This window comes from Hoplias malabaricus, chromosome 1 (assembly GCF_029633855.1).
Source record: "Hoplias malabaricus isolate fHopMal1 chromosome 1, fHopMal1.hap1, whole genome shotgun sequence".
Lineage (NCBI taxonomy): Eukaryota > Metazoa > Chordata > Actinopteri > Characiformes > Erythrinidae > Hoplias > Hoplias malabaricus.
Genome location: NC_089800.1, coordinates 7,924,312 through 7,948,805, shown reverse-complemented (window position 1 = coordinate 7,948,805; position 24,494 = coordinate 7,924,312). Strand labels below are relative to the sequence as shown.

The following is a 24,494-nucleotide window of genomic DNA, read 5'->3' as shown; positions in this document are numbered from 1 at the left end:
AATCATGCAGATGGTCATCGGCGAACTTCAGACGGGTCTGGCATGAGCAGGGGGACTGCGTGCCCTGCAGGATTTTAATCCATGACGGCGTAGTGCGTTACTAATGGTCATCTTTGAGACTGTGGTCCCAGCTCTCTTCAGGTCATTGACCAGGTCCTCCTGTGTATCTCTGGGCTGATTCCTGACCTTTCTCAGAATCATCCTGACCCCACGAGGTGGAATCTTGCATGGAGCCCCAGACTGAAGAAGATTGACAATCATCTTGTGTTTCTTCCATTTTTAATAATTGCACCAAAAATGACAGACCTCATCATTCTTTGTAGGTGGGAAAACTTGCAAAATCGGCAGTGTATCAAATGCATATTTTCCCCACTGTGTTTCTCACATTATCTCACAAACATCTCTTTGCGCTTTACTGTAGCTCATTGTTCATGAGGCAAAGTGACACCTTAATAAGGCTTTCATGACAGCTGGCATAAACTGACATAAAACATCTGTAATGGCTTTTGTTGACAATTGTCTTTTGATATAACTTTTTTAGGGTGAAACTATTCATTCATTCATTCATTATCTGTAACTGCTGTATCTGTATCTGTGACAGTTCAGGGTCAGTCACTTAAAGTGACTGGTTTACAGTTTATCGTTGGGGCCCATATCGTTGGTGCACATGAAAATGCAAAACCACTACGATTAACAAAACTAGCTTTGTTAATCGTAGTCCTCAAGGTAGTCACCAAAACGAGGCAGTCCACACACAGCATGGTCGCTATTGAAAAGGAGAGTCACGAAACCACTGCAGAGGATACACGAAGCTACGAACAACTAGCTTCTACTAGCAGTAAGTTATTGCTAGCGCAGCCAAAGTGTCCAGTGTTGAGCTGAACGTCCAGAGCTGTTAATAAAACTCAAGTAAAAAAAAAACCCTCCACAGTAAATTTAAGGCCAATTCCTGTAGGTTTTCGCTTCCAAAAACAAACGGAGGATAAACTTCACCAAAACAGAGATAAAACTTCTCCAGCCTCTGCAGCAGCTCTCTCTCCCTGGATTTTCTGCTCTACCAACACTTGATAGGTGAATGACCTGTCAATCACACCTAACTGCACTTGATTGGCCAATTCTCCCGGGAATTTACAGGAAACAGTTGGAGAAAGAGCGCGAAAAATAAAAGATTATGGGAAATGACGTTTTCTCCTCCTTTCTCTACAACGTCCATAGAAAATAAAATACCAACGAACCAAGGGTTATACAAAGGGTCCTACAATAGTAACTTTCAATCTGAACTTCACTGACTATAGCCTTAAGGCTATTAAAAATCTGGCCAACCAATCAGAGCGCTGTTGTCATGGTTACAGACCCAACAAATGAGCAAGATGGTGGCAGCTGAATAGCTCGTCTTGTTCATAATGGAACACAAAAGCTTAAAACATAACCAACACACTCAGAACTAAACTGTGGTGGTTAAGGAAAATGTCCCTTTTAATGAGACAAGCAACACACTGAAGCAGAACCTCAATCTCCTCCAGTGAACTTGGAAAACACTGCTAAACTCCCCGTGTTGTTCTGGAGACTGTATTTGAAACATGGTGATCAGTGTGTATGTTTTACAACAAATGCTCAAGGATCAGCTCCTCTCTGCCCACATGACTAAATTCATTCTAATGTAAAAAAACAAAAGCTGATCTAGGATCAGAGCTCTTACGCAGATGTGATGTGGTTTGTGTTGTGCAGGAACGTTACATAAGCTTCAGTCATGGGATCGGTCGGAAGGTAGAAGAGGGCAGTGCAACACTGGAAGACCTGGAGGTTTAACACCATTTCATATAGTCACTGTCAGGAACAAAACCACATCTCCAAAATGTTGATACAAGAAAGAAAAGCATTCTAAAGATAAGTGTAATAATAGTCTTTGTAAAATAACAGTGTTTTTCCAGGGCAGTTTGGAGCATTTACATCAGAAGAGAGCACTAGATTTTTAAAAAAACAAAATGGAGATTAAGGTTTTGTTTCAACAGAGGCAATGTCCTGCCCTACCTGTGTTTTCTTTAAAGGCGTAATGTGTTCACATATCATTGTGTGTGTTTATTTACAGGAGTTCATCAAGCAAAACGAAGAGCCGAAAATTACATCTGGGAAGCAAGAAAAATATGAATCTGTCCTTAATCACTACCTGTGAAATGACAGTGATTATGGTAATGATAATGTTTTGAAGAAGAGTTACATGTGGGTCCATGCCTGATATTATTGAGTCATTGATTACATCATAGATTATTTTTCTGTGAATAATTTGTTGTATAATCTTTGGATATGACTAAATAGTATAACAATTAACTAATGTAACACAACCGTTAGCTAGTATTAGAGAATCAGGAAATCGGCCTCTAATTCTTTTCCTAATTGATTTACATAATGTCAGTATTTTGTAAAACAGACAGAAAAAGATATGACGTAATTTTCTGTAAAAATGTAACCATGTATATGTTTTACAGCAAAGATAAGCGGGTTCATTCTGTTATTCATGTAGAATGTGTACAAATGTATGCAAGGTGTTTGATGTTCTAGAGCAGGGGTCGGCAACCTTTACCACTCAAAGAGCCGTTTGGACCTGTTTCACACTGTAAAGAAAACACTGGGAGCCACAAAACCCTTTAGAAATTTTAAATGAAATAACACTGCGCATAACAGGGTTTTATGCCTTTGTGCTATGTATAAACAAACTATACTGTGTTACATTTATGAAATTAATGAACGACTGCAGAGAAAATGAAATAACATTTCTGCATGCAACAAAACATTTTTAACTCTGAAAAAAAGATGTTCGGTTGACGGTTAAGTAAAATACTCAGTGTCTATTTGAGTCCTTGTAGTAATGAAAAAAACGCCGAACTTAAATTATCCACTGGCAGCAAACAAAAATGCTGTCCTCTCTCTGCGTGCCATCATCCTTTTACTGGCGCCGTGCAGTCAGCGGTCAGAAAGTTCCAGAAACCGCACACTGGTGGGTGTCGCACGTTGGAAGTTGTGACGTGTATTAAGAGCGACAAAATATTTTAGATGTTACAAGATCGCCATAAACTTCATAGAATTACATTTTGAAAATGAACGAACTAAAATAAAATACATTTTAATTAAATACTCATTAATTATTTTCAAAAGCTGAGCCGCATCAGAGGGATCAAAGAGCCGCATGTGGCTCTGGAGCCGCGGGTTGCCGACCCCTGTTCTAGAGGATGAGCCAGGAAACTGAATTTTCTGAATCCAAGGTGTTTCAGACACATAGAGTGTGACAACTGCACATAGCAGCAGGTAGTGTCACAGTCACACAGCTCCAGGGACCTGGAGGTTGTGGGTTCGTTTTCCGCTCTGTGAGAAGTTGGTGTGTTCTCCCTGTATCTGCGTGGGTTTCCTCCGGGTGCTCCGGTTTCCTCCCACAGTCCAAAAACACACGTTGGTAGGTGGATTGGCGACTCAAAAGTGTACGTAGGTGTAAGTGTGTGTGTGTGTTTGTGTTGACCTGTGAAGAACTGGCGCCCCCTCCAGTGTGTATTCCCGCCTTGCGCTCAATGATTCCAGGTAGGCTCTGGACCCACCGTGACCCTGAACTGGATTAGCGCTTACAGATAATGAATGAATGCACTGCACATAGCTAGGTCATGAGTATACCGCTCTGGGTGTGTGTTCACTGCCAAAGATGGGTTAAATGCAAAAGACAAATTTTGTTGTACGTTGTACAATGACAAATAATTACACATTATTATTATTATTATTATTATTACCATCAGCCTGAAGAACATATACTTAGAGGGATTTCTTTTGTAGATACTGAGGGAAAGGGGGAGAGGGGGAAGATAGAAAGATATATAAATTTGTAAAATGCAGGTGTAAAAGGGAATGGGTCAGGAAAGAGGGTGGGGCCTGTAGTATTAAAGTGGAATGGTTTCGGGAGGAATGAGGGCCCTGTGAAAATGGAAGGGACAGGCAGGAGGATAATAAAAGTACACGAATATCTTAGAGAAAAGTATAAATTATAAAAACATTTTGTTTCTCTCAAAAACTTTGGACACTGCTGATAAAGTGAAAATTACTCTACATTTAGCACTTAATGTTAATTGCAGTGCATAAATTATGTATTGAGTTATCCTATAATTTAAAGAATCCCCAGAAAATATTCAGTAATTGTGTTAAATTAATTCTGAAGAGGAAGTGTTTTAATTAAATTTCACTGAGAAAAAACAAAACATTTCACCAGACGTCAAAACGGTGTATACTCACTATTCAAACCTTTAATTTGGAAATAAAATTGTACTGTATACGGATTTAACTTTAATACTTTGTGTGCTATAAAACTGGAAAATATTAGGTATAGTGTAACCTTTAATGTGCACAACTGATCTATAAGATCACTGCTGAACCTTTGTACAGTCAGTGAATGAAAGTTTACCTGTGCAGTCACTTATTTCCTGACAGTGTAGGACTGCATACATCGAAATAGATTAAAGAATAATCAGGATTAAGATGGAAACACAGCAAATAGGAAGCTTTCAGGGCCGTATAGGACACGTTTGTGACTGTGTAAATATAATAAAATATAATAAAAAGTTGAATATCTAGGAGTAAAACGTCTGCTGAGTAATATCGTCCTCTTTCCAGTGACATCACATCATACTACTGCCGCCACTGACTGTCTCCCAACCAGCTGCCGCCGATTGGCCAATGGCCAGATAGCGTGAGCTGGTCTTACCGTGTCCTCGCCGTTGATTGGCTGAGCCCGAGCCCAGCGGGCGGGACCACGTCGTCTACAAACGGCCAATGGAACATTAGCCATGGGTCATTAGCATACATTATTCAGCATCCTCTGCGCTCGAGCGCACAGCTGCTCCGCGCTGTGGACCTGTATATATTTACTTTTTTTGAGTTAATATTTTTTATTTGAATTAACGGCAAAAACTTTATTGAAGGATAAAAATGAAACAAAGTTTACACTTTCAAACCGAGAGAGCTTTATTTTTAATCTCCGGCGACTTTTAAGTATAAAGTCTTATTTCAGAGTGTTTTTTAAAATTTATTTATTTTTTAAGCAGGTCTCACCTCGTTTTATCTTTGAAAAGCTTTAGTTGTTTTGGTAACGCTTTGGTGACCGTTTTTCAACGTTTTTTTTAACTAGACAGTCATGTGGACTTTTTTGGGCATTGCGAGTTTCACATACGTTTATAAAAAATGCAACTCCCTCATAAATCCTTACACACTGGTGCTGGCGGCTGTGGGGCTTCTCGCCCTTAGCACAGCGTTAACCTTCGTCAAATACAGAGGGAACATAGTGCCTCACATTTTACACCTGCCTCTGGAGATCTTGTCCACTTTGCCTCTGATCAGTAAACTCTTCAACAGGTCAGACACACACAGCACGAAGAAAGTGACTGGGACGACTGAGAAGGTATATTTTCTGCTGCAAATCTGCTATTAATCTGTGCTTTAGCCTCAGTAATGTTTGTTCTGTGTACCTGCTTAATGACGGGTGACCAGATAAACCCTTTATGGGAGTCTGAGGTACGAGTTGGTGGTATTTGATATTTATTATTTTTTCTTTACGCTGCTGTAAATAACAATAGTTATAACAGCATTATTTCAGAACTAATACAAGGGCAATGTCTATTGCCACACATTGAAATCAGCTCATGTTTTAAGTGTTATTATAGTCTCTGTCCATTGCCCTTGTGGAAAAAGTGTGCCATTAAAGTGTACTATTTTGGAACCCTTTAATTTGTACTAAATCATAATACTGTATATTGGTATTTTTTGTACTACTTTTATTAGTGATTATTTTGACATTGTTTGTTTTTAGTAGTAATTTAGCTCATTTTAATGTGTTTGAGAGTTGAGGCCGACAGTTCAGAGGAATATATTTCAGTTGTATTAGAAGAGAGACAGAAATAACCTATGACTAGTGTACTCAGTGTAACTAGTATATTAACAAGTTAAGCACTGAAAGGGATATAATTTCTTCCTTTGGTTTTATTTACTTGTATTCCTTAACACATTTGCTCATACCTTTCATGCTTTCTTTCCCTCTTTTTGACGTTCTTACTGAATCTCTCTCTCTCTCTCTCTCTCTCTCTCTCGCTCCTCCCTCCCTCCTACCATCCTCTCCCTCCCTTTCTCCACTGTCATTCACAGGGAGGTGTGAGGAAGAGAAGAAAAACAGAAACCAAGTCCTCTGTGAACACAGACGGCGCCTCAGGTCCCTCCTCTGACGTTGTGGAGCCTGACGTGGTCATCGTTGGGGCAGGCGTCCTGGGGTCGGCTTTGGCAGCCGTGTTGGCGCGAGATGGTCGGAGGGTCACCGTGGTGGAGAGAGACCTGCGGGAGCCGGACAGAATCGTGGGGGAACTTTTGCAGCCAGGAGGCTTTCGGACCCTCAGAGAGCTGGGGCTGGAGGGTGAGGACATGAATGATCTCACAGAAGAAAAATGAACACGTGGCAGTCAAAGTGCTGCATGAATAAAAGACGACAAAACAACACAAATAATTAGATGAAATAAGTGTTTATTACTCACACGGTCCAAAAACACACGTTGGTAGGTGGATTGGCGACTCAAAAGTGTCCGTAGATGTGAGTGTGTGAGTGAATGTGTGTGTGTGTTGTCCTGTGAAGGACTGGCGCCCCCTCCAGGGTGTATTCCCACCTTGCGCCCAATGATTCCAGGTAGGCTCTGGACCCACGGTGACCCTGAACTGAATAAGCGCTTACAGATAATGGATGAATGAACGAATGAAAGTGTTTAAATAGGATTTTACAAATAAATTACAGAGAGCAGGAGGAAGACTTAGCTTAGCTATCTATGTGAAGAAACGTTACCACCTGCATGGGCCTGAATTCTGATTGACTAATGACTACATTTAGGAATGTGCTCCGGGCTCTCTGTGACCTGGTGAGGCAAAATGGAGCCTAAATGGCAGATTATAGAGCAAGATAAAAGCCTCTATCACAATACATTCATCTGCTTACTCAAACAAACCCACCCAGCAAAACCTAACTGAAAAAGACATTGAACAGATGGTTGAAAATAAAGGGTGAAAAGACATTACAAAAAGACACCCCTTTACATCAAAACAAAATGGTTGACATAAATGAAAAAAGATTTCTTGACCTTACGTTTAGCCCAATAAACAAATGTACATATGACTTCCGGTGTTAGGTCGGAAATGACCTCATGATGTTGGTGTTTCCCTCAGATGCAGTAGAAGGTGTGGATGCCCATATAATCAGCGGGTACATAGTCCATGACAGACAGAGCTCTTCAGAGGTGGAGATCCCCTATCCTCAGGATGAGTGTGGAGTCCAGTGTGGCCGAGCCTTCCACCATGGACGCTTTATCATGGGTCTACGACGTGTTGCCCTCAAAGAGCCCAAGTAAGCCTCTGATGAATGCAATAAAAGGTCTCAAATTTCCTTACAGCTTTTTATCAAATTCTGTATTATTCTTACACAACTTGGCTGTAGGGCAGCACGGTGGTGCAGCAGGTAGTTTCTCTGTCACACAGCCCCAGGATCGTAAGGTTTTGGGTTTGAGTCCTGCTCCGGGTGATTGTCTATGAGGAGTTTGGTGTGTTCTGCCAGTGTCCGTGTGGGTTTCCTCCCACGGTCCAAAAACACATGTTGGTAGGTGGATTGGCGACTCAAAAGTGTCCATAGGTGTGAGTGAATGTGTGAGTGTGTGTCACCATGAGAAGGAATGGTGCCTTCTCCAGGGTGTGCTCCCACCCTGCGCCCAGTGATTCTGGGTAGGCTCTGGACCCACTGCGACCCTGAACTGTATAAGGGTTACAGAAAATTAATGAATGAATAAACTTGGCTGTTCATTTTATCACAACTTAGTGCCGGTGATCTCCGGGTCTCAAATGTCCAGATCTGTTCATCAAGATTTAGTTTGAGACTGATGGTTGCTGTCAATGCTTTCAAAAATATCAACAAAATAATTGTATAACCTTTGTAGTCGAGTGAATTAAACGATGATCTTCAAACATGTTTTTTAGATTTTTTGTGGGCTGTGTGTAAGGGCAGTTGACTGATTATTCTGATGTGACCTTGTGGGTTTTTATGTAAAGGTAGTAGTCTGATTATTCTCATCTAACCTTGTGGGCTGTGTGTAAAGGTAGTAGTCTGATTATTCTGATTTGACCTTGTGGGCTGTGTGTAAAGGTAGTAGTCTGATTATTCTCATCTAACCTTGTGGGCTCTGTGTAAAGGTAGTAGTCTGATTATTCTCATCTGACATTGTGGGCTGTGTGTAAAGGTAGTAGTCTGATTATTCTGATTTGACCTTGTGGGCTGTGTGTAAAGGTAGTAGTCTGATTATTTTAATTTGACCTTGTGGGCTGTGTGTAGAGGTAGTAGTCTGTTTGTTCTTATTTGACCTTGTGGGCTTTGTGTAAAGATAGTAGTCTGATTATTCTCATCTAACCTTGTGGGCTGTGTGTAAATGTAGTAGTCTGATTATTCTGATTTGACCTTGTGGGCTGTATGTAAAGGTAGCAGTCTGATTATTCTGATTTGACCTTGTGGGCTGTGTGTAAAGGTAGCAGTCTGATTATTCTGATTTGACTTTGTGGGCTGTGTGTAAAGCTAGTAGACTGATTATTCTCATCTAACCTTGTGGGCTGTGTGTAGAGGTAGTAGTCTGATTATTCTGATTTGTCCTTGTGGGCTGTGTGTAAAGCTAGTAGTCTGTTTGTTCTTATTTGACCTTGTGGGCTTTGTGTAAAGATAGTAGTCTGATTATTCTCATCTAACCTTGTGGGCTGTGTGTAAATGTAGTAGTCTGATTATTCTGATTTGACCTTGTGGGCTGTATGTAAAGGTAGCAGTCTGATTATTCTGATTTGACCTTGTGGGCTGTGTGTAAAGGTAGCAGTCTGATTATTCTGATTTGACTTTGTGGGCTGTGTGTAAAGCTAGTAGACTGATTATTCTCATCTAACCTTGTGGGCTGTGTGTAGAGGTAGTAGTCTGATTATTCTGATTTGACCTTGTGGGCTGTGTGTAAAGGTAGTAGTCTGATTATTCTGATTTGACCTTGTGGGCTGTGTGTAAAGGTAGTAGTCTGATTATTTTAATTTGACCTTGTGGGCTGTGTGTAGAGGTAGTAGTCTGATTATTCTGATCTGACCTTGTGGGCTGTGTGTAAAGCTAGTAGACAGATTATTCTGATTTGACCTTGTGGGCTGTGTGTAAAAGTAGTAGTCTGTTTGTTCTTATTTGACCTTGTGGGCTTTGTGTAAAGATAGTAGTCTGATTATTTTCATCTGACCTTGTGGGCTGTGTGTAAAGGTAGTAGTCTGATTATTTTCATCTGACCTTGTGGGCTGTGTGTAGAGGTAGTAGTCTGTTTGTTCTTATTTGACCTTGTGGGCTTTGTGTAAAGATAGTAGTCTGATTATTCTCATCTAACCTTGTGGGCTGTGTGTAAATGTAGTAGTCTGATTATTCTGATTTGACCTTGTGGGCTGTATGTAAAGGTAGCAGTCTGATTATTCTGATTTGACCTTGTGGGCTGTGTGTAAAGGTAGCAGTCTGATTATTCTGATTTGACTTTGTGGGCTGTGTGTAAAGCTAGTAGACTGATTATTCTCATCTAACCTTGTGGGCTGTGTGTAGAGGTAGTAGTCTGATTATTCTGATTTGTCCTTGTGGGCTGTGTGTAAAGCTAGTAGTCTGTTTGTTCTTATTTGACCTTGTGGGCTTTGTGTAAAGATAGTAGTCTGATTATTCTCATCTAACCTTGTGGGCTGTGTGTAAATGTAGTAGTCTGATTATTCTGATTTGACCTTGTGGGCTGTATGTAAAGGTAGCAGTCTGATTATTCTGATTTGACCTTGTGGGCTGTGTGTAAAGGTAGCAGTCTGATTATTCTGATTTGACTTTGTGGGCTGTGTGTAAAGCTAGTAGACTGATTATTCTCATCTAACCTTGTGGGCTGTGTGTAGAGGTAGTAGTCTGATTATTCTGATTTGACCTTGTGGGCTGTGTGTAAAGGCAAGGCAAAGCAAGTTTATTTATAGAGCACCTTTCATACAGAAGCAATTTAAAGTGCTTTACAGAAAAAAAACAATTAAATTAAAAGCCAGAATAAAATCATAAATGTCCAATAAAACAATTACATAAAAAGAGTAAAATGATTAAATGATTAAAACAATTTAAAATGACAATAAAAGAAAAGAAATAAAATGCTGTTACATAAAAGTGCAGAATATTTTAAACCGAGCTGTAAGCTGCTCAAACAGGAGTGTTTTAAGTCTTGATTTAAAAGTGTCTAAAGTTGGGGCTCTTCTAATATTCTCAGACAGCTGGTTCCATTTCAGAGCGGTATAGGAGCTAAACGCTGCCTCTCCATGTTTAGTTTTGACCTGAGGCAGGACTAACTCTAGTTCCTAAAGATCTGAGAGCTCTGCTCGGCTCATATCTCTGTAGCAGATCTGATAAATACACTGGTCCTACCCCATTAAGACATTTATAGACCAGTAATAACACCTTAAAGTCTATTCTGTAACAGACTGGTATCCAGTGTAAGGAATTGAGGATGAGGGGGTGATGTGATCTCTTCTTTTGCTCCGAGTGAGAACTCTGGCAGCTGCATTTTGAATCAGCTGAAGCTGTTCAATGGTCTTTTTTGGAAGTCCAGCTAAGAGACCATTACAGTAATCAATTCTGTTAGAAATAAAGGCATGGATAAGTTTCTCTAGGTCTGGTTTCGTCAGATCTGTCTCACATTTTATATGCTGTAGATTTCTCTCTCTGATAAGTACTGGAATAAGAGAGATTACAGGCACCAAAGTCCACGCTTGTTTTGAAAACATGTTACTGCTGACATCATCACTGCAGCAGCCAGGACCCAAAAAACATCACTTTTCCTCGCCCTTATCAGCTGACGAATCTGTGCGAAGCTCCTGCTGGCGATGGGGCCGTGAGCGAAGCTGCCTTTCCAGGGGTCGAGGAGCTTGTCTCTTCCGTTGAGGGGCTCTAGGTGGTGATGGAGCGTGATTTTTCTTAGGGGACAGTCTGGGGGACTGCAGTGGGGAAGTGGCAGTAGATGAGGATGGAGTAGAAGCTGGGGTGGTTCTTCTTTGCACCTGAGAGCTGGCTGAAAGGGAAAGTGACAGCCAGCTGATACCTGCTTCTCCATGGCTGCTGGGAGGTTCAGGTGGGGTGATGTGGGGGGGTGGAACAGAGGACATGGAGGATTCCTCTTGGGGTTTAGGTGTCTCTGGCAGGTGATAGAATTGGTTATTGCCACTCATGTCCAGTGTCTGCTGCTCCCTCAGGTCGTCCTCGGTGGTGGGAGGATGTTCTGGCTCTGACATGGAGTCATCAGCTTTTACAGGAGAGTTCCTGGATGTTGGTGCTGATGCGCTACCACCAAGAGAAGTGGATAGATTGCACACTGAGAAAATGAGGTTGTCTGTCAGAGGTTTAACACCCCTCTTGTTCGTGTGCAGTCCATCTCTCCTAAAAAGTTCTCTCTTCCCAAAAAACAAGTTAAAGTTGTCAATGAAGTTCAGTCCATTTGACCTGCAGCTGTTCTGTAGCCAGGTGTTTAATCCCAGTAACCTTGAGAACATATTGGTGCCTCCTGCAGGTAGAGGTCCACTGGTGAAAAATTGTATGTTGAACTTACTGAGTGTGTTAAGCAGGTCACTAAAGGCTCTTTTTAAAACTTCAGACTCCTGCTTGACAGTGTCATTCTTTCCAGTGTGTAAATAATCCTCTTCACATTCGTGTACTCAGCCAGTACAGCTGGAAGCTTTGCGGTAAGTTCATGGACTGTGATGTTTGGCTCACATCGCACTATGAGTTTTGGGTTTGTTCCCCATTAACAGTGTTATCTCCAAAGATCAGGGCGTCTGCTGTAGGTTTGTTAGGGTTTACTGATTTGAGGTAGTAGGTAGTAGTCTGATTATTTTAATCTGACCTTGTGGGCTATGTGTAAAGGTAGTCGTCTGATTATTCTGATTTTACCTTGTGGGCTGTGTGTAAAGGTAGTCGTCTGATTATTCTGATTTTACCTTGTGGGCTGGGTGTAAAGGTAGTCGTCTGATTATTCTGATTTGAACTTGTGGGCTGTGTGTAAAGGTAGTCGTCTGATTATTCTCATCTGACCTTGTGGGCTGTGTGTAAAAGTAGTAGTCTGTTTATTATTATTTGACCTTGTGGGCTTTGTGTAAAGATAGTAGTCTGATTATTCTCATCTGACCTTGTGGGCTGTGTGTAAAGGTAGTCGTCTGATTATTCTGATTTGAACTTGTGGGCTGTGTGTAAAGGTAGTCGTCTGATTATTCTGATTTGACCTTGTGGGCTGTGTGTAAAGGTAGTCGTCTGATTATTATGATTTTACCTTGTGGGCTGGGTGTAAAGGTAGTAGTCTGATTATTCTGATTTGTCCTTGTGGGCTTTGTGTAAAGGTAGTAGTCTGATTATTCTCATCTGACCTTGTGGGCTGTGTGTAAAAGTAGTAGTCTGTTTATTATTATTTGACCTTGTGGGCTTTGTGTAAAGATAGTAGTCTGATTATTCTCATCTGACCTTGTGGGCTGTGTGTAAAGGCAGTAGTCTGATTATTTTCTTCTGACCTTGTGGGCTGTGTGTAGAGGTAGCAGTCTGATTATTCTGATTTGACCTTGTGGGCTGTGTGTAAAGGTAGTAGTCTGATTATTTTCATGTGACCTTGTGGGCTGTGTGTAGAGGTAGTGGTCTGATTATACTGATTTGACCTTGTGGGCTGTGTGTAAAGGTAGTAGTCTGATTATTTTCATCTGACCTTGTGGGCTGTGTGTAGAGGTAGTGGTCTGATTATACTGATTTGACCTTGTGGGCTGTGTGTAAAGGCAGTAGTCTGATTATTTTCATCTGACCTTGTGGGCTGTGTGTAAAGGTAGCAGTCTGATTATTCTGATTTTACCTTGTGGGCTGTGTGTAAAGGTAGTCGTCTGTTTATTCTGATTTTACCTTGTGGGCTGGGTGTAAAGGTAGTCGTCTGATTATTCTGATTTGACCTTGTGGGCTGTATGTAAAGGTAGCAGTCTGATTATTCTGATTTGACCTTGTGGGCTGTGTGTAAAGGTAGCAGTCTGATTATTCTGATTTGACTTTGTGGGCTGTGTGTAAAGCTAGTAGACTGATTATTCTCATCTAACCTTGTGGGCTGTGTGTAGAGGTAGTAGTCTGATTATTCTGATTTGTCCTTGTGGGCTGTGTGTAAAGCTAGTAGACTGATTATTCTCATCTAACCTTGTGGGCTGTGTGTAGAGGTAGTAGTCTGATTATTCTGATTTGACCTTGTGGGCTGTGTGTAAAGGCAAGGCACAGCAAGTTTATTTATAGAGCACCTTTCATACAGAAGCAATTTAAAGTGCTTTACAGAAAAAAAAAACAATTAAATTAAAAGCCAGAATAAAATCATAAATGTCCAATAAAACAATTACATAAAAAGAGTAAAATGATTAAATGATTAAAACAATTTAAAATGACAATAAAAGAAAAGAAATAAAATGCTGTTACATAAAAGTGCAGAATATTTTAAACCGAGCTGTAAGCTGCTCAAACAGGAGTGTTTTAAGTCTTGATTTAAAAGTGTCTAAAGTTGGGGCTCTTCTAATATTCTCAGACAGCTGGTTCCATTTCAGAGCGGTATAGGAGCTAAACGCTGCCTCTCCATGTTTAGTTTTGACCTGAGGCAGGACTAACTCTAGTTCCTAAAGATCTGAGAGCTCTGCTCGGCTCATATCTCTGTAGCAGATCTGATAAATACACTGGTCCTACCCCATTAAGACATTTATAGACCAGTAATAACACCTTAAAGTCTATTCTGTAACAGACTGGTATCCAGTGTAAGGATTTGAGGATGAGGGGGTGATGTGATCTCTTCTTTTGCTCCGAGTGAGAACTCTGGCAGCTGCATTTTGAATCAGCTGAAGCTTTTCAATGGTCTTTTTTGGAAGTCCAGCTAAGAGACCATTACAGTAATCAATTCTGTTAGAAATAAAGGCATGGATAAGTTTCTCTAGGTCTGGTTTCGTCAGATCTGTCTCACATTTTATATGCTGTAGATTTCTCTCTCTGATAAGTACTGGAATAGGAGAGATTACAGGCACCAAAGTCCACGCTTGTTTTGAAAACATGTTACTGCTGACATCATCACTGCAGCAGCCAGGACCCAAAAAACATCACTTTTCCTCGCCCTTATCAGCTGACGAATCTGTGCGAAGCTCCTGCTGGCGATGGGGCCGTGAGCGAAGCTGCCTTTCCAGGGGTCGAGGAGCTTGTCTCTTCCGTTGAGGGGCTCTAGGTGGTGATGGAGCGTGATTTTTCTTAGGGGACAGTCTGGGGGATTGCAGTGGGGAAGTGGCAGTAGATGAGGATGGAGTAGAAGCTGGGGTGGTTCTTCTTTGCACCTGAGAGCTGGCTGAAAGGGAAAGTGACAGCCAGCTGATACCTGCTTCTCCATGGCTGCTGGGAGGTTCAGGTGGGGTGATGTGGGGGGGTGGAACAGAGGACATGGAGGATTCCTCTTGGGGTTTAGGTGTCTCTGGCAGGTGATAGAATTGGTTATTGCCACTCATGTCCAGTGTCTGCTGCTCCCTCAGGTCGTCCTCAGTGGTGGGAGGATGTTCTGGCTCTGACATGGAGTCATCAGCTTTTACAGGAGAGTTCCTGGATGTTGGTGCTGATGCGCTACCACCAAGAGAAGTGGATAGATTGCACACTGAGAAAATGAGGTTGTCTGTCAGAGGTTTAACACCCCTCTTGTTCGTGTGCAGTCCATCTCTCCTAAAAAGTTCTCTCTTCCCAAAAAACAAGTTAAAGTTGTCAATGAAGTTCAGTCCATTTGACCTGCAGCTGTTCTGTAGCCAGGTGTTTAATCCCAGTAACCTTGAGAACATATTGGTGCCTCCTGCAGGTAGAGGTCCACTGGTGAAAAATTGTATGTTGAACTTACTGAGTGTGTTAAGCAGGTCACTAAAGGCTCTTTTTAAAACTTCAGACTCCTGCTTGACAGTGTCATTCTTTCCAGTGTGTAAATAATCCTCTTCACATTCGTGTACTCAGCCAGTACAGCTGGAAGCTTTGCGGTAAGTTCATGGACTGTGATGTTTGGCTCACATCGCACTATGAGTTTTGGGTTTGTTCCCCATTAACAGTGTTATCTCCAAAGATCAGGGCGTCTGCTGTAGGTTTGTTAGGGTTTACTGATTTGAGGTAGTAGGTAGTAGTCTGATTATTTTAATCTGACCTTGTGGGCTATGTGTAAAGGTAGTCGTCTGATTATTCTGATTTTACCTTGTGGGCTGTGTGTAAAGGTAGTCGTCTGATTATTCTGATTTTACCTTGTGGGCTGGGTGTAAAGGTAGTCGTCTGATTATTCTGATTTGAACTTGTGGGCTGTGTGTAAAGGTAGTCGTCTGATTATTTTCATCTGACCTTGTGGGCTGTGTGTAAAAGTAGTAGTCTGTTTATTATTATTTGACCTTGTGGGCTTTGTGTAAAGATAGTAGTCTGATTATTCTCATCTGACCTTGTGGGCTGTGTGTAAAGGTAGTCGTCTGATTATTCTGATTTTACCTTGTGGGCTGGGTGTAAAGGTAGTCGTCTGATTATTCTGATTTGAACTTGTGGGCTGTGTGTAAAGGTAGTCGTCTGATTATTCTGATTTGACCTTGTGGGCTGTGTGTAAAGGTAGTCGTCTGATTATTATGATTTTACCTTGTGGGCTGGGTGTAAAGGTAGTAGTCTGATTATTCTCATCTGACCTTGTGGGCTGTGTGTAAAAGTAGTAGTCTGTTTATTATTATTTGACCTTGTGGGCTTTGTGTAAAGATAGTAGTCTGATTATTCTCATCTGACCTTGTGGGCTGTGTGTAAAGGCAGTAGTCTGATTATTTTCTTCTGACCTTGTGGGCTGTGTGTAGAGGTAGCAGTCTGATTATTCTGATTTGACCTTGTGGGCTGTGTGTTAAGGTAGTAGTCTGATTATTTTCATCTGACCTTGTGGGCTGTGTGTAGAGGTAGTGGTCTGATTATACTGATTTGACCTTGTGGGCTGTGTGTAAAGGTAGTAGTCTGATTATTTTCATCTGACCTTGTGGGCTGTGTGTAGAGGTAGTGGTCTGATTATACTGATTTGACCTTGTGGGCTGTGTGTAAAGGCAGTAGTCTGATTATTTTCATCTGACCTTGTGGGCTGTGTGTAAAGGTAGCAGTCTGATTATTCTGATTTTACGTTGTGGGCTGTGTGTAAAGGTAGTCGTCTGATTATTCTGATTTGACCTTGTGGGCTGTGTGTAAAGGGATTAGTCATTTTTTGTCTTTGGGCTTTTTGTGTTTGCAGTGTGACATTTGTGGAGGGCACAGTGACCAGTCTGGAGGAAGAGGATGGTTGTGTGACTGGAATTCAGTACAGAGAGAAGGACAGTGGGAAAATCAAGGTAAATACACACTTCGTCATAGACTTTTAAGGATTTTTAGGATGTTAAATCTACAGAAATACTTAACTAATGTTTCTTCTTTGAAAAAGGTTGTAACATATCACTTTATTTTGAGCACTTTAAGAACTGTACAATTAAATTTGAAAGTTGTATTACCTTTCTCATAACCTTCATGAATACAGTGAGTTACTTTGTTTTTTCAGCCAATTTAATTTGTTTAACTTGACCTCGAAGACACAGAGAAGCTTCAAGAAGATTCCTCATGTTTTTTTTTGTTTTGCGTTCTCAGGAGATCTATGCTCCATTGACGGTAGTTGCTGACGGCTGTTTCTCCAAGTTCCGTAAAAACCTTGTCTCTGGGAAGGTCAAGGTTTCATCCCATTTTGTTGGATGCTTAATGAAGGTAGAGTGAATAAATTACCACAATATTTTTAACAAATATTATGAGAATCTTACCTGCTAGTTGTATACTAACAGGAGCTTGCTATCAGGACGTATGTAGATGTTGCTAAACATGTGCAGAGAGAATTCTAAACTGTAAAACACGTTTTTTTTGTTTTCATACTCTCCCTCCTGTTCCTGTGTGTAATTATGAGCTGTATTCTGTATTCTCTCAGGACTGCGCCCAGTTTAAGGCCAACCACGCTGAGCTGGTCCTGGCCAATCCCAGTCCAATACTGATCTACCAGATCTCTTCCAATGAAACGAGAGTTCTGGTGGACATCAGGGGAGAAATGCCTCGGGATCTATCTACTTATATGATGGAGAAAATTTATCCTCAGCTTCCAGGTAAAGGACAGTTTTCCTAAGATGCCAAGCATACTCTGACTTTGTTTGATTGTCGTAAACAGTGGTGTGTTTTTTGAAGTTACATGATGTTACATTACTATTTTTCCTTCAATACTCATGATAAGTGCTTTTCTCTCTAGAACACTTACAGGAGGCCTTCATGCTCTCTCTGCAGAATGACCGCTTGAGATCGATGCCTGCAAGCTTTCTGCCACCTTCACCCGTGAATAAACCAGGTAGGAGTCTTGAGGAGTTGTGTGGGGAGGTTTAGTCTCAGTTGATCTGTGTGTTAAATAGGGCTGTGCCATATCGTATCCTGTGCAATAATATCGCAAAACTATAAAAAAAAACCGTAATATGGCGTACATTGGTTACGTGAGTAATTTAGGCACAGTGACAGGTACGGTGGAAACCGAGTGACTTCAGTCGTGTGGAGATGGTTTGAATATAAAATATCAATATTCTAAATGTTTTAAAACAATGTCACAAGTTTGATAAGTTACGGTTGTTTACAAAATAAGCAAATGTTTACACATTTATTTGTTGTTTCTTCGGAATGTTTGAAATTGTTAGATTTGTACTAATAAAATGTAATTACATTTAATTAATATTAATATGGGGCGGCACAGTGGCGCAGCAGGTAGGGACCTGGAGGTTGTGGGTTCGAGTCCCGCTCCGGGTGACTGTCTGTGAGGAGTGTGGTGTGTTCTCCCTGTGTCTGCGTGGGTTTCCTCCGGGTGACTGTCTGTGAGGAGTGTGGTGTGTTCTCCCTGTGTCTGCGTGGGTTTCCTCCGGGTGACTGTCTGTGAGGAGTGTGGTGTGTTCTCCCTGTATTTGCGTGGGTTTCCTCCGGGTGACTGTCTGTGAGGAGTGTGGTGTGTTCTCCCTGTGTCCGCGTGGGTTTCCTCCGGGTGACTGTCTGTGAGGAGTGTGGTGTGTTCTCCCTGTGTCCGCGTGGGTTTCCTCCGGGTGACTGTCTGTGAGGAGTGTGGCGTGTTCTCCCTGTGTCTGTGTGGGTTTCCTCCGGGTGACTGTCTGTGAGGAGTGTGGTGTGTTCTCCCTGTGTCCGCGTGGGTTTCCTCCGGGTGACTGTCTGTGAGGAGTGTGGTGTGTTCTCCCTGTGTCTGTGTGGGTTTCCTCCGGGTGACTGTCTGTGAGGAGTGTGGTGTGTTCTCCCTGTGTCCGCGTGGGTTTCCTCCGGGTGACTGTCTGTGAGGAGTGTGGCGTGTTCTCCCTGTGTCTGTGTGGGTTTCCTCCGGGTGCTCCGGTTTCCTCCCACAGTCCAAAAACACACGTTGGTAGGTGGATTGGCGACTCAAAAGTGTCCGTAGGTGTGAGTGTGTGAGTGAATGTGTGAGTGTGTCTGTGTTGCCCTGTGAAGGACTGGCGCCCCCTCCAGGGTGTATTCCCGCCTTGCGCCCAATGATTCCAGGTAGGCTCTGGACCCACCGCGACCCTGAACTGGATAAGAGCTTACAGATAATGAATGAATGAATAATATTAATATAACATTTTTGTTGAAATTAATACAGTTACTTCCCATATTTTTTCATATCACCAAGAATATCGTTATCGCCAAAATACCCTGAAATATTGTGATATGATTTTAGGGCCATATCGCCCAATGTTAAGTGATTTTTTGGTATTAGCCCTACGGGTGGAGTCACTTCTGTTGTACATTAAGTTGGAATAATCTGGTCAAGTTTTCAAACTCAAATTTAAAATGGCTTGGCACCTCCAGTCCTAGAAGAATATGTGTGAAAAGACACAAATATGTCGACTAGAAAAGTATTTTTGGCCAGGCTGCTTTTTCCTTCCGTGCATCACGCTGGAGCTCTCTTCCAGTCAAAGTAAAAGGGTAGGTTTGTCCTCCAGAAGTCTGAATGCATGGTTATTGAGCGCATGATGTTTAATTATGTTTTGTGCTGTATTATATATAACTTATGTGTGTTTTATTAATGTTTTTGTGATTGTTCTTTTATACAATTAACTCTGTAATTAACAGTGCTTGTGGTTTACTGCTTTCTCTGCTGTTACACATGACTAAAGCAGTCCACATTTCCAAGGCCTCCTCACTCTGATCAGCGACTGAAATCCAGACTTTACAATGTAATAATGCTGATTCGTTGACTATTGCTGCACGGTACATCGTTGTTAATCTGTACAGCAGCATTAGTCTTTGGAATACTGCTCATCCAAGGGTATTAATAATACAAGCCGTAGTGCATAGTGATCTTAAGCGTCCGATGTGTCCGATGTGCAGCTGCTTCAGAGTCTCCCATTTCATCTCATGCCCTTATATGGATGTTATGTTTTGCCCTTTAATTGCTGCAGGGGTTCTGCTGCTGGGAGATGCCTATAACATGCGACATCCTCTGACCGGAGGAGGGATGAGTGTGGTGCTGAATGATGTCAAGATCTGGAGGGCTCTGCTCCGAAACATTCCTGATCTCTACGATGACAGGGCCCTGCTCCAGGTAACAGCCACGCCTGGTATTAAAGCTCCAAACTCTGGTGAAGGCAAGATCTCTTAGTAGAGGTCATATAAAGACTGCACTGTGTGCGTCAAATGTTTGTGACGGTTGTGACACATGAGTATTAATCGGAAAGCTGTTGTATTCAACAGGCAAAGAAGAAGTTCCACTGGGAGCGGAGGTCTTCACACTCATTTGTGGTGAATGTGCTGGCCCAGGCGCTCTATGAGCTGTTCGCAGCAACTGACGGTAAAGGTCCAGTTCATTATTTATTAAAGGAGTAGCTCCACTGTTGAATTAAGCATCTGTTAAAATGCGTATCGTACCTGCCCCAGGAAACCTCCAAACTTTAAAAAACAACTTTACAGAAGGAGGTGGAAAAAACGATTTTATTTACGTAATTAAAACAAGGGTGGCACAGTGGTGCAGCAGGTAGTGTCGCAGTCACACAGCTCCAGGGACCTGGAGGTTGTGGGTTCGATTCCCGCTCCGGGTGACTGTCTGTGAGGAGTTGGTGTGTTCTCCCTGTGTCTGCGTGGGTTTCCTCCGGGTGCTCCGGTTTCCTCCCACAGTCCAAAAACACACAATGCAGGTGGATTGGCGACTCAAAAAGTGTCCGTAGGTGTGAGTGTGTGAGTGAATGTGTGTGTGTGTCTGTGGTGCCCTGTGAAGGACTGGCGCCCCCTCCAGGGTGTATTCTCGCCTTGCGCCCAATGATTCCAGGTAGGCTCTGGACCCACCGCGATCCTGAATTGGATAAGCGGTTACAGATAATGAATGAATGAATGAATGAATGAATGAATTAAAACAAGATTGTCATGAAATTTTAACACAGTCTGGTGAAGAAAGAGGGCTTAGGACTGAAAGGTTGTTGGTTCGATTCCCACGACCGGAGGTGGGAGTGAAGGAACAGCACTGTCCTCCTCCGTCAATCCACGGCTGCCTGCCACTCTGTGTGTGTGTGTGTGTGTGTGTGTTCACTGCCACAGATGGGTTACATTTTGTTGTACTTTGTACGACCTGAACAGTTGTTGTTTCAACAGTGAAGACGTGAACATATGAAAACTGAGGAGGAGGATCAGGACAAAAACATTTACCACATCCATGTGACGGCATACTTAGTAGCACGACATGGAATTTCACATCTAGCGCTAAAACTGGGTGTCTTCTGGCTCTAGAGCCGAACAAAGCCGACGATACCCGAGATTACACTGATTTGGCAGCAGTCCGATCACTGGATTATTATTATCTCAGCTCACACAACAATGAAACTCTCCTTTTTCAGACTCGCTGCACCAACTGAGGAAAGCCTGCTTTCACTACTTCAAGCTCGGTGGGGAATGCGTCAATGGACCCATAGGACTCCTGTCTGTGTAAGTACGAAAACGCTACATAAAACATACGTGCAGAGATTTAAAGAGTTTGTCTACAAATTCACACAAGGCTGTGTTCTCTTAATTAGACTGTCACCCAAGCCTCTGACTCTCATCGGACACTTTTTCGCCGTGGCCTTTTACGCCATCTACGTCAGCTTCAAATCGGAGTCGTGGCTGACGCTTCCCCGGGCTTTACTAAACAGCGGGGCCATCCTTTACCGAGCCTGTGCCGTCATGTTCCCCCTCATCTACTCCGAGCTCAAGTACCTGGTGTACTGATGGTGAAGAATCATGTGACGTAAAGGGAAAGACTTGTATCATCTGACCTGCCTTTATTTATAGTGCTCTGTGAGCCCTAACACAAAAACTAACGTGCCTTAAACAAATCTACTCAGATCTACACAACTGTAGAGTTCTTATGATATCAGTTTGTAGTGAAGTGGAAGTGTATCCTTTTCACTGTGTTCCTGACCTCCTCTTTCCACTTCAGCTTCATGTTTTATGTCAAATGTGTCGCGGGACAATCTTGAATTCCTTGTTTGTTGAAGCCGTCAAATTCTCTTCATATCACAACATGAACCAGCGGTGACAATCATTTTGGAAATGTATCAAATGAACTGTAATACTGCTGTGTCTGCAGACTGTAAATACTCTTCAGAGGACTGCAGAAAGTATTCACAATAAAATCTCAGAGTGTACAGATCTAACTGGAAGAGTTGTGATTGATTCTGAGGGTATGTACAAACAACCACAAGCATGGACGTGATTGAGAGATGACTGAGGAACATTGAAACATTTGCACAGGGCCATTATACACTTGATTTACAGGAAACCTCCACAAGATGGCGTTGTTATACCGGTAAGATAAAGTTAATGTACTTATGTGCTGTCGATGTACTGTAGTGGGCTTAATACCATTCATTTTCTGCTTCAGATACAGCTTTTTGAAGTCAAACCTGTATACATTCAGAGCCTACCTGGAATCGTTGGGCGCAAGGCGGGAATACACCCTGGAGGGGGCGCCAGTCCTTCACAGGGCAACACACACACACACACACACACACACACATTCACACCTACGGACACTTTTGAGTCGCCAATCCACTTGGACTGTGGTAGGAAACCGGAGCACCCGGAGGAAACCCACGCAGACACTGGGAGAACACACCACACTCCTCACAGACAGTCACCCGGAGCGGGAATCGAACCCACAACCTCCAGGCCCTTGGAGCTGTGTGACTGTGACACTACCTGCTGTGCCACCGTGCCGCCCAACCTGTATACATACAACATTAATTTTCATAAAGTTAAAAATAAATCCTTTAACCTCTGGTATAGATAATAAACACTAGGGGTGGGCGATACGGTGATAATGATATTCTTGGCGATATGAACAAAACACTGAAAAAATAGAACACACTACTGCAACGAAATAAAGGTTATATTAATATTAATCTATTACATTTGTTAGAATATATATACATGGCTTCTTTCATTTCTTAAGTAACACCGTGGTTTAATGTACGTCTGATATTCTGTAACCACACCCCCTCCACACGACTGAAGTCAAAATCCTCCTCAGAGCCACTTTCCACCGTACTTCATTGTGATTGGACGACTCATGTAAAGGACGTATTACGGGTAACTGCATGGTGTCATTATATAAACAAGTCCGAATATCACTATTATCACGATATAGGTTTTTTTTTTAAACTATTTAAAAAATTATGACGATATTATTGCGAACGATAAAATACAACACAGTCCTAATATATAAATCTTAAATTGAATACAAACCATAAGTTCAGGAAAGTATTTTTTTCTAAAATGAATGGTGTGTTGCAGTAACAGCTACTTGTCTGACAACATTAATGAAGTCAAGCCCAGTGCTGGATTAGTTCAGGATCAGAAACAAAACTCCAACTCTTGTCTAACATTGAATTAGGTTACATCACCCCAGAGAAAGCGGGGCCACAGTTCCTCTGCCCAGCGTTCTGGGGATTTAATCATCTCCAGTCGACATTTGGCATGCGGTGTAGTGAGGGCTGGATGTTATACTGTTTAGCCGTATCACAATATATATTTTGGTTGCTACGATATATTACAGATATCGCTATTAACAGTATGCAATCCACTGAGAAACGTCCACTAACACAACATCAAATATAAACTTAAACTAAATAATAAACCGAGTGCTGAACTGATGACAGCGCCCTGTAATGAGTGTCACAGTCAGTGACAGACGCTGTAAATAATGTATAATGAAATATTGCTATTGAAATATTTGATATTGCGATATATATCGATATTGAATTATTGTCCAGCCCTAAGTGTAGTTCTGGAATGTCCCATTTCACTTCCTGGATTTTTGTGGAGATCTTAAAAACTAAACTTTTCTGCCACGACAGATGCACCTTAAAGTCACTGAACTGACGAGTTTTAACATCTCTACAAAGAACTGGAAATAAGGTGCGTGTTAATTTACAGTTCGGATGATTTTGCACAATTTCTCTCGGTGTAATCGTCTACAAATGTTCACACATTAAGAGCAGATGTCATTTTTAAAGTGAAGATAAAGTGAGGAGGTTGTGGTTTAACAGCGATGATATAATTCAGACTTTAACTGAAAATGAAAGGCCTTATCTTAGCGAGAAGTGAATTTATGCGAGCATCGGCCAGCTCCTTTAATCTGTCCAGTGCCACCTCAGCTTAAATTGTTGCCGCATCTGAATGACTCTGCTCTCCGGCTGCTTCCTAGCGCCCCACAGGCAAGGCTGGAACTGTCCCAGACGCTGCTCTGCAGGCAGCGAGCTTCTGATACCTCTCCAGGTCCTGCCACACCCTCGATGCTCTGGGTATCTCTACAGTGGGCAAGATCTGCCAGGGGAAATAAGGCCAGGAGCTGGTAGAAGGGTAGACTTGCATCTCGTGAAAACCGAGCCGGGGCGTTGCTCCGTTCTGAGGACCCAACGAGGAGAGGACCCTCTGCAGCTTAAAGACGGAGGAGCTGGAGAGGGACGTCCAGAGGTTCTCCAGCCCCAGAGTGTGAGAACCAGAGTCATCCCTCAGGGAACACAGCAGACAGGTTTGCCTTTCGCAGGTCTTCTCCATTTGCTTTGCTCCAGCAGAGGGCAGCAGCAACACGCCTCCTTCTCACACTCAAGGGCTGTGCTGTTGTCTTTTGAAAGCAAAGAAGGCAAAAGCCTGTTGTCATGGTTACAGGCCATAACAGCTTCTTTGACATTGGCTCCTAATGGTCTTTCTAAACAACCCTGCCACCGTTCACCTGGAAAAGTGCTTTTCCATTTACCAGCACTGTTCAGATTAGAACCACCTGAAAAAAAGCTTTCCACAAAAAACGAAAACATCGTATAGTGTCCCA

The 24,494-nt window shown here is 42.3% G+C and overlaps 2 protein-coding genes across 3 annotated transcripts in view; both read left to right on the top strand.

The window, feature by feature from the left end:
* The window catches only part of rnf144b (ring finger protein 144B), a 32,436-nt gene extending 28,690 nt beyond the window's left edge, over window positions 1–3,746 (top strand). For both annotated transcript variants that reach the window (XM_066645481.1, XM_066645472.1), the window contains 2 exons: window positions 1,729–1,803; window positions 2,090–3,746. In XM_066645481.1, coding sequence (XP_066501578.1) covers window positions 1,729–1,803; window positions 2,090–2,173 — 159 coding nt within the window. In that variant the 3' untranslated portion in view covers window positions 2,174–3,746. The remainder of the gene's footprint in view (window positions 1–1,728; window positions 1,804–2,089) is intronic.
* Window positions 3,747–5,119: 1,373 nt separating this feature from the next.
* sqlea (squalene epoxidase a) lies at window positions 5,120–21,800 on the top strand. Its single transcript, XM_066645459.1, has 11 exons — window positions 5,120–5,431; window positions 6,172–6,433; window positions 7,231–7,408; window positions 16,377–16,473; window positions 16,763–16,876; window positions 17,091–17,262; window positions 17,403–17,498; window positions 19,597–19,739; window positions 19,889–19,985; window positions 21,022–21,109; window positions 21,199–21,800. Exons 1-11 carry the CDS (start codon window positions 5,168–5,170, stop codon window positions 21,389–21,391), a joined length of 1,704 nt encoding a protein of 567 aa, XP_066501556.1. The 5' UTR covers window positions 5,120–5,167; the 3' UTR covers window positions 21,392–21,800.
* The last annotated feature ends 2,694 nt before the right edge of the window (window positions 21,801–24,494 follow it).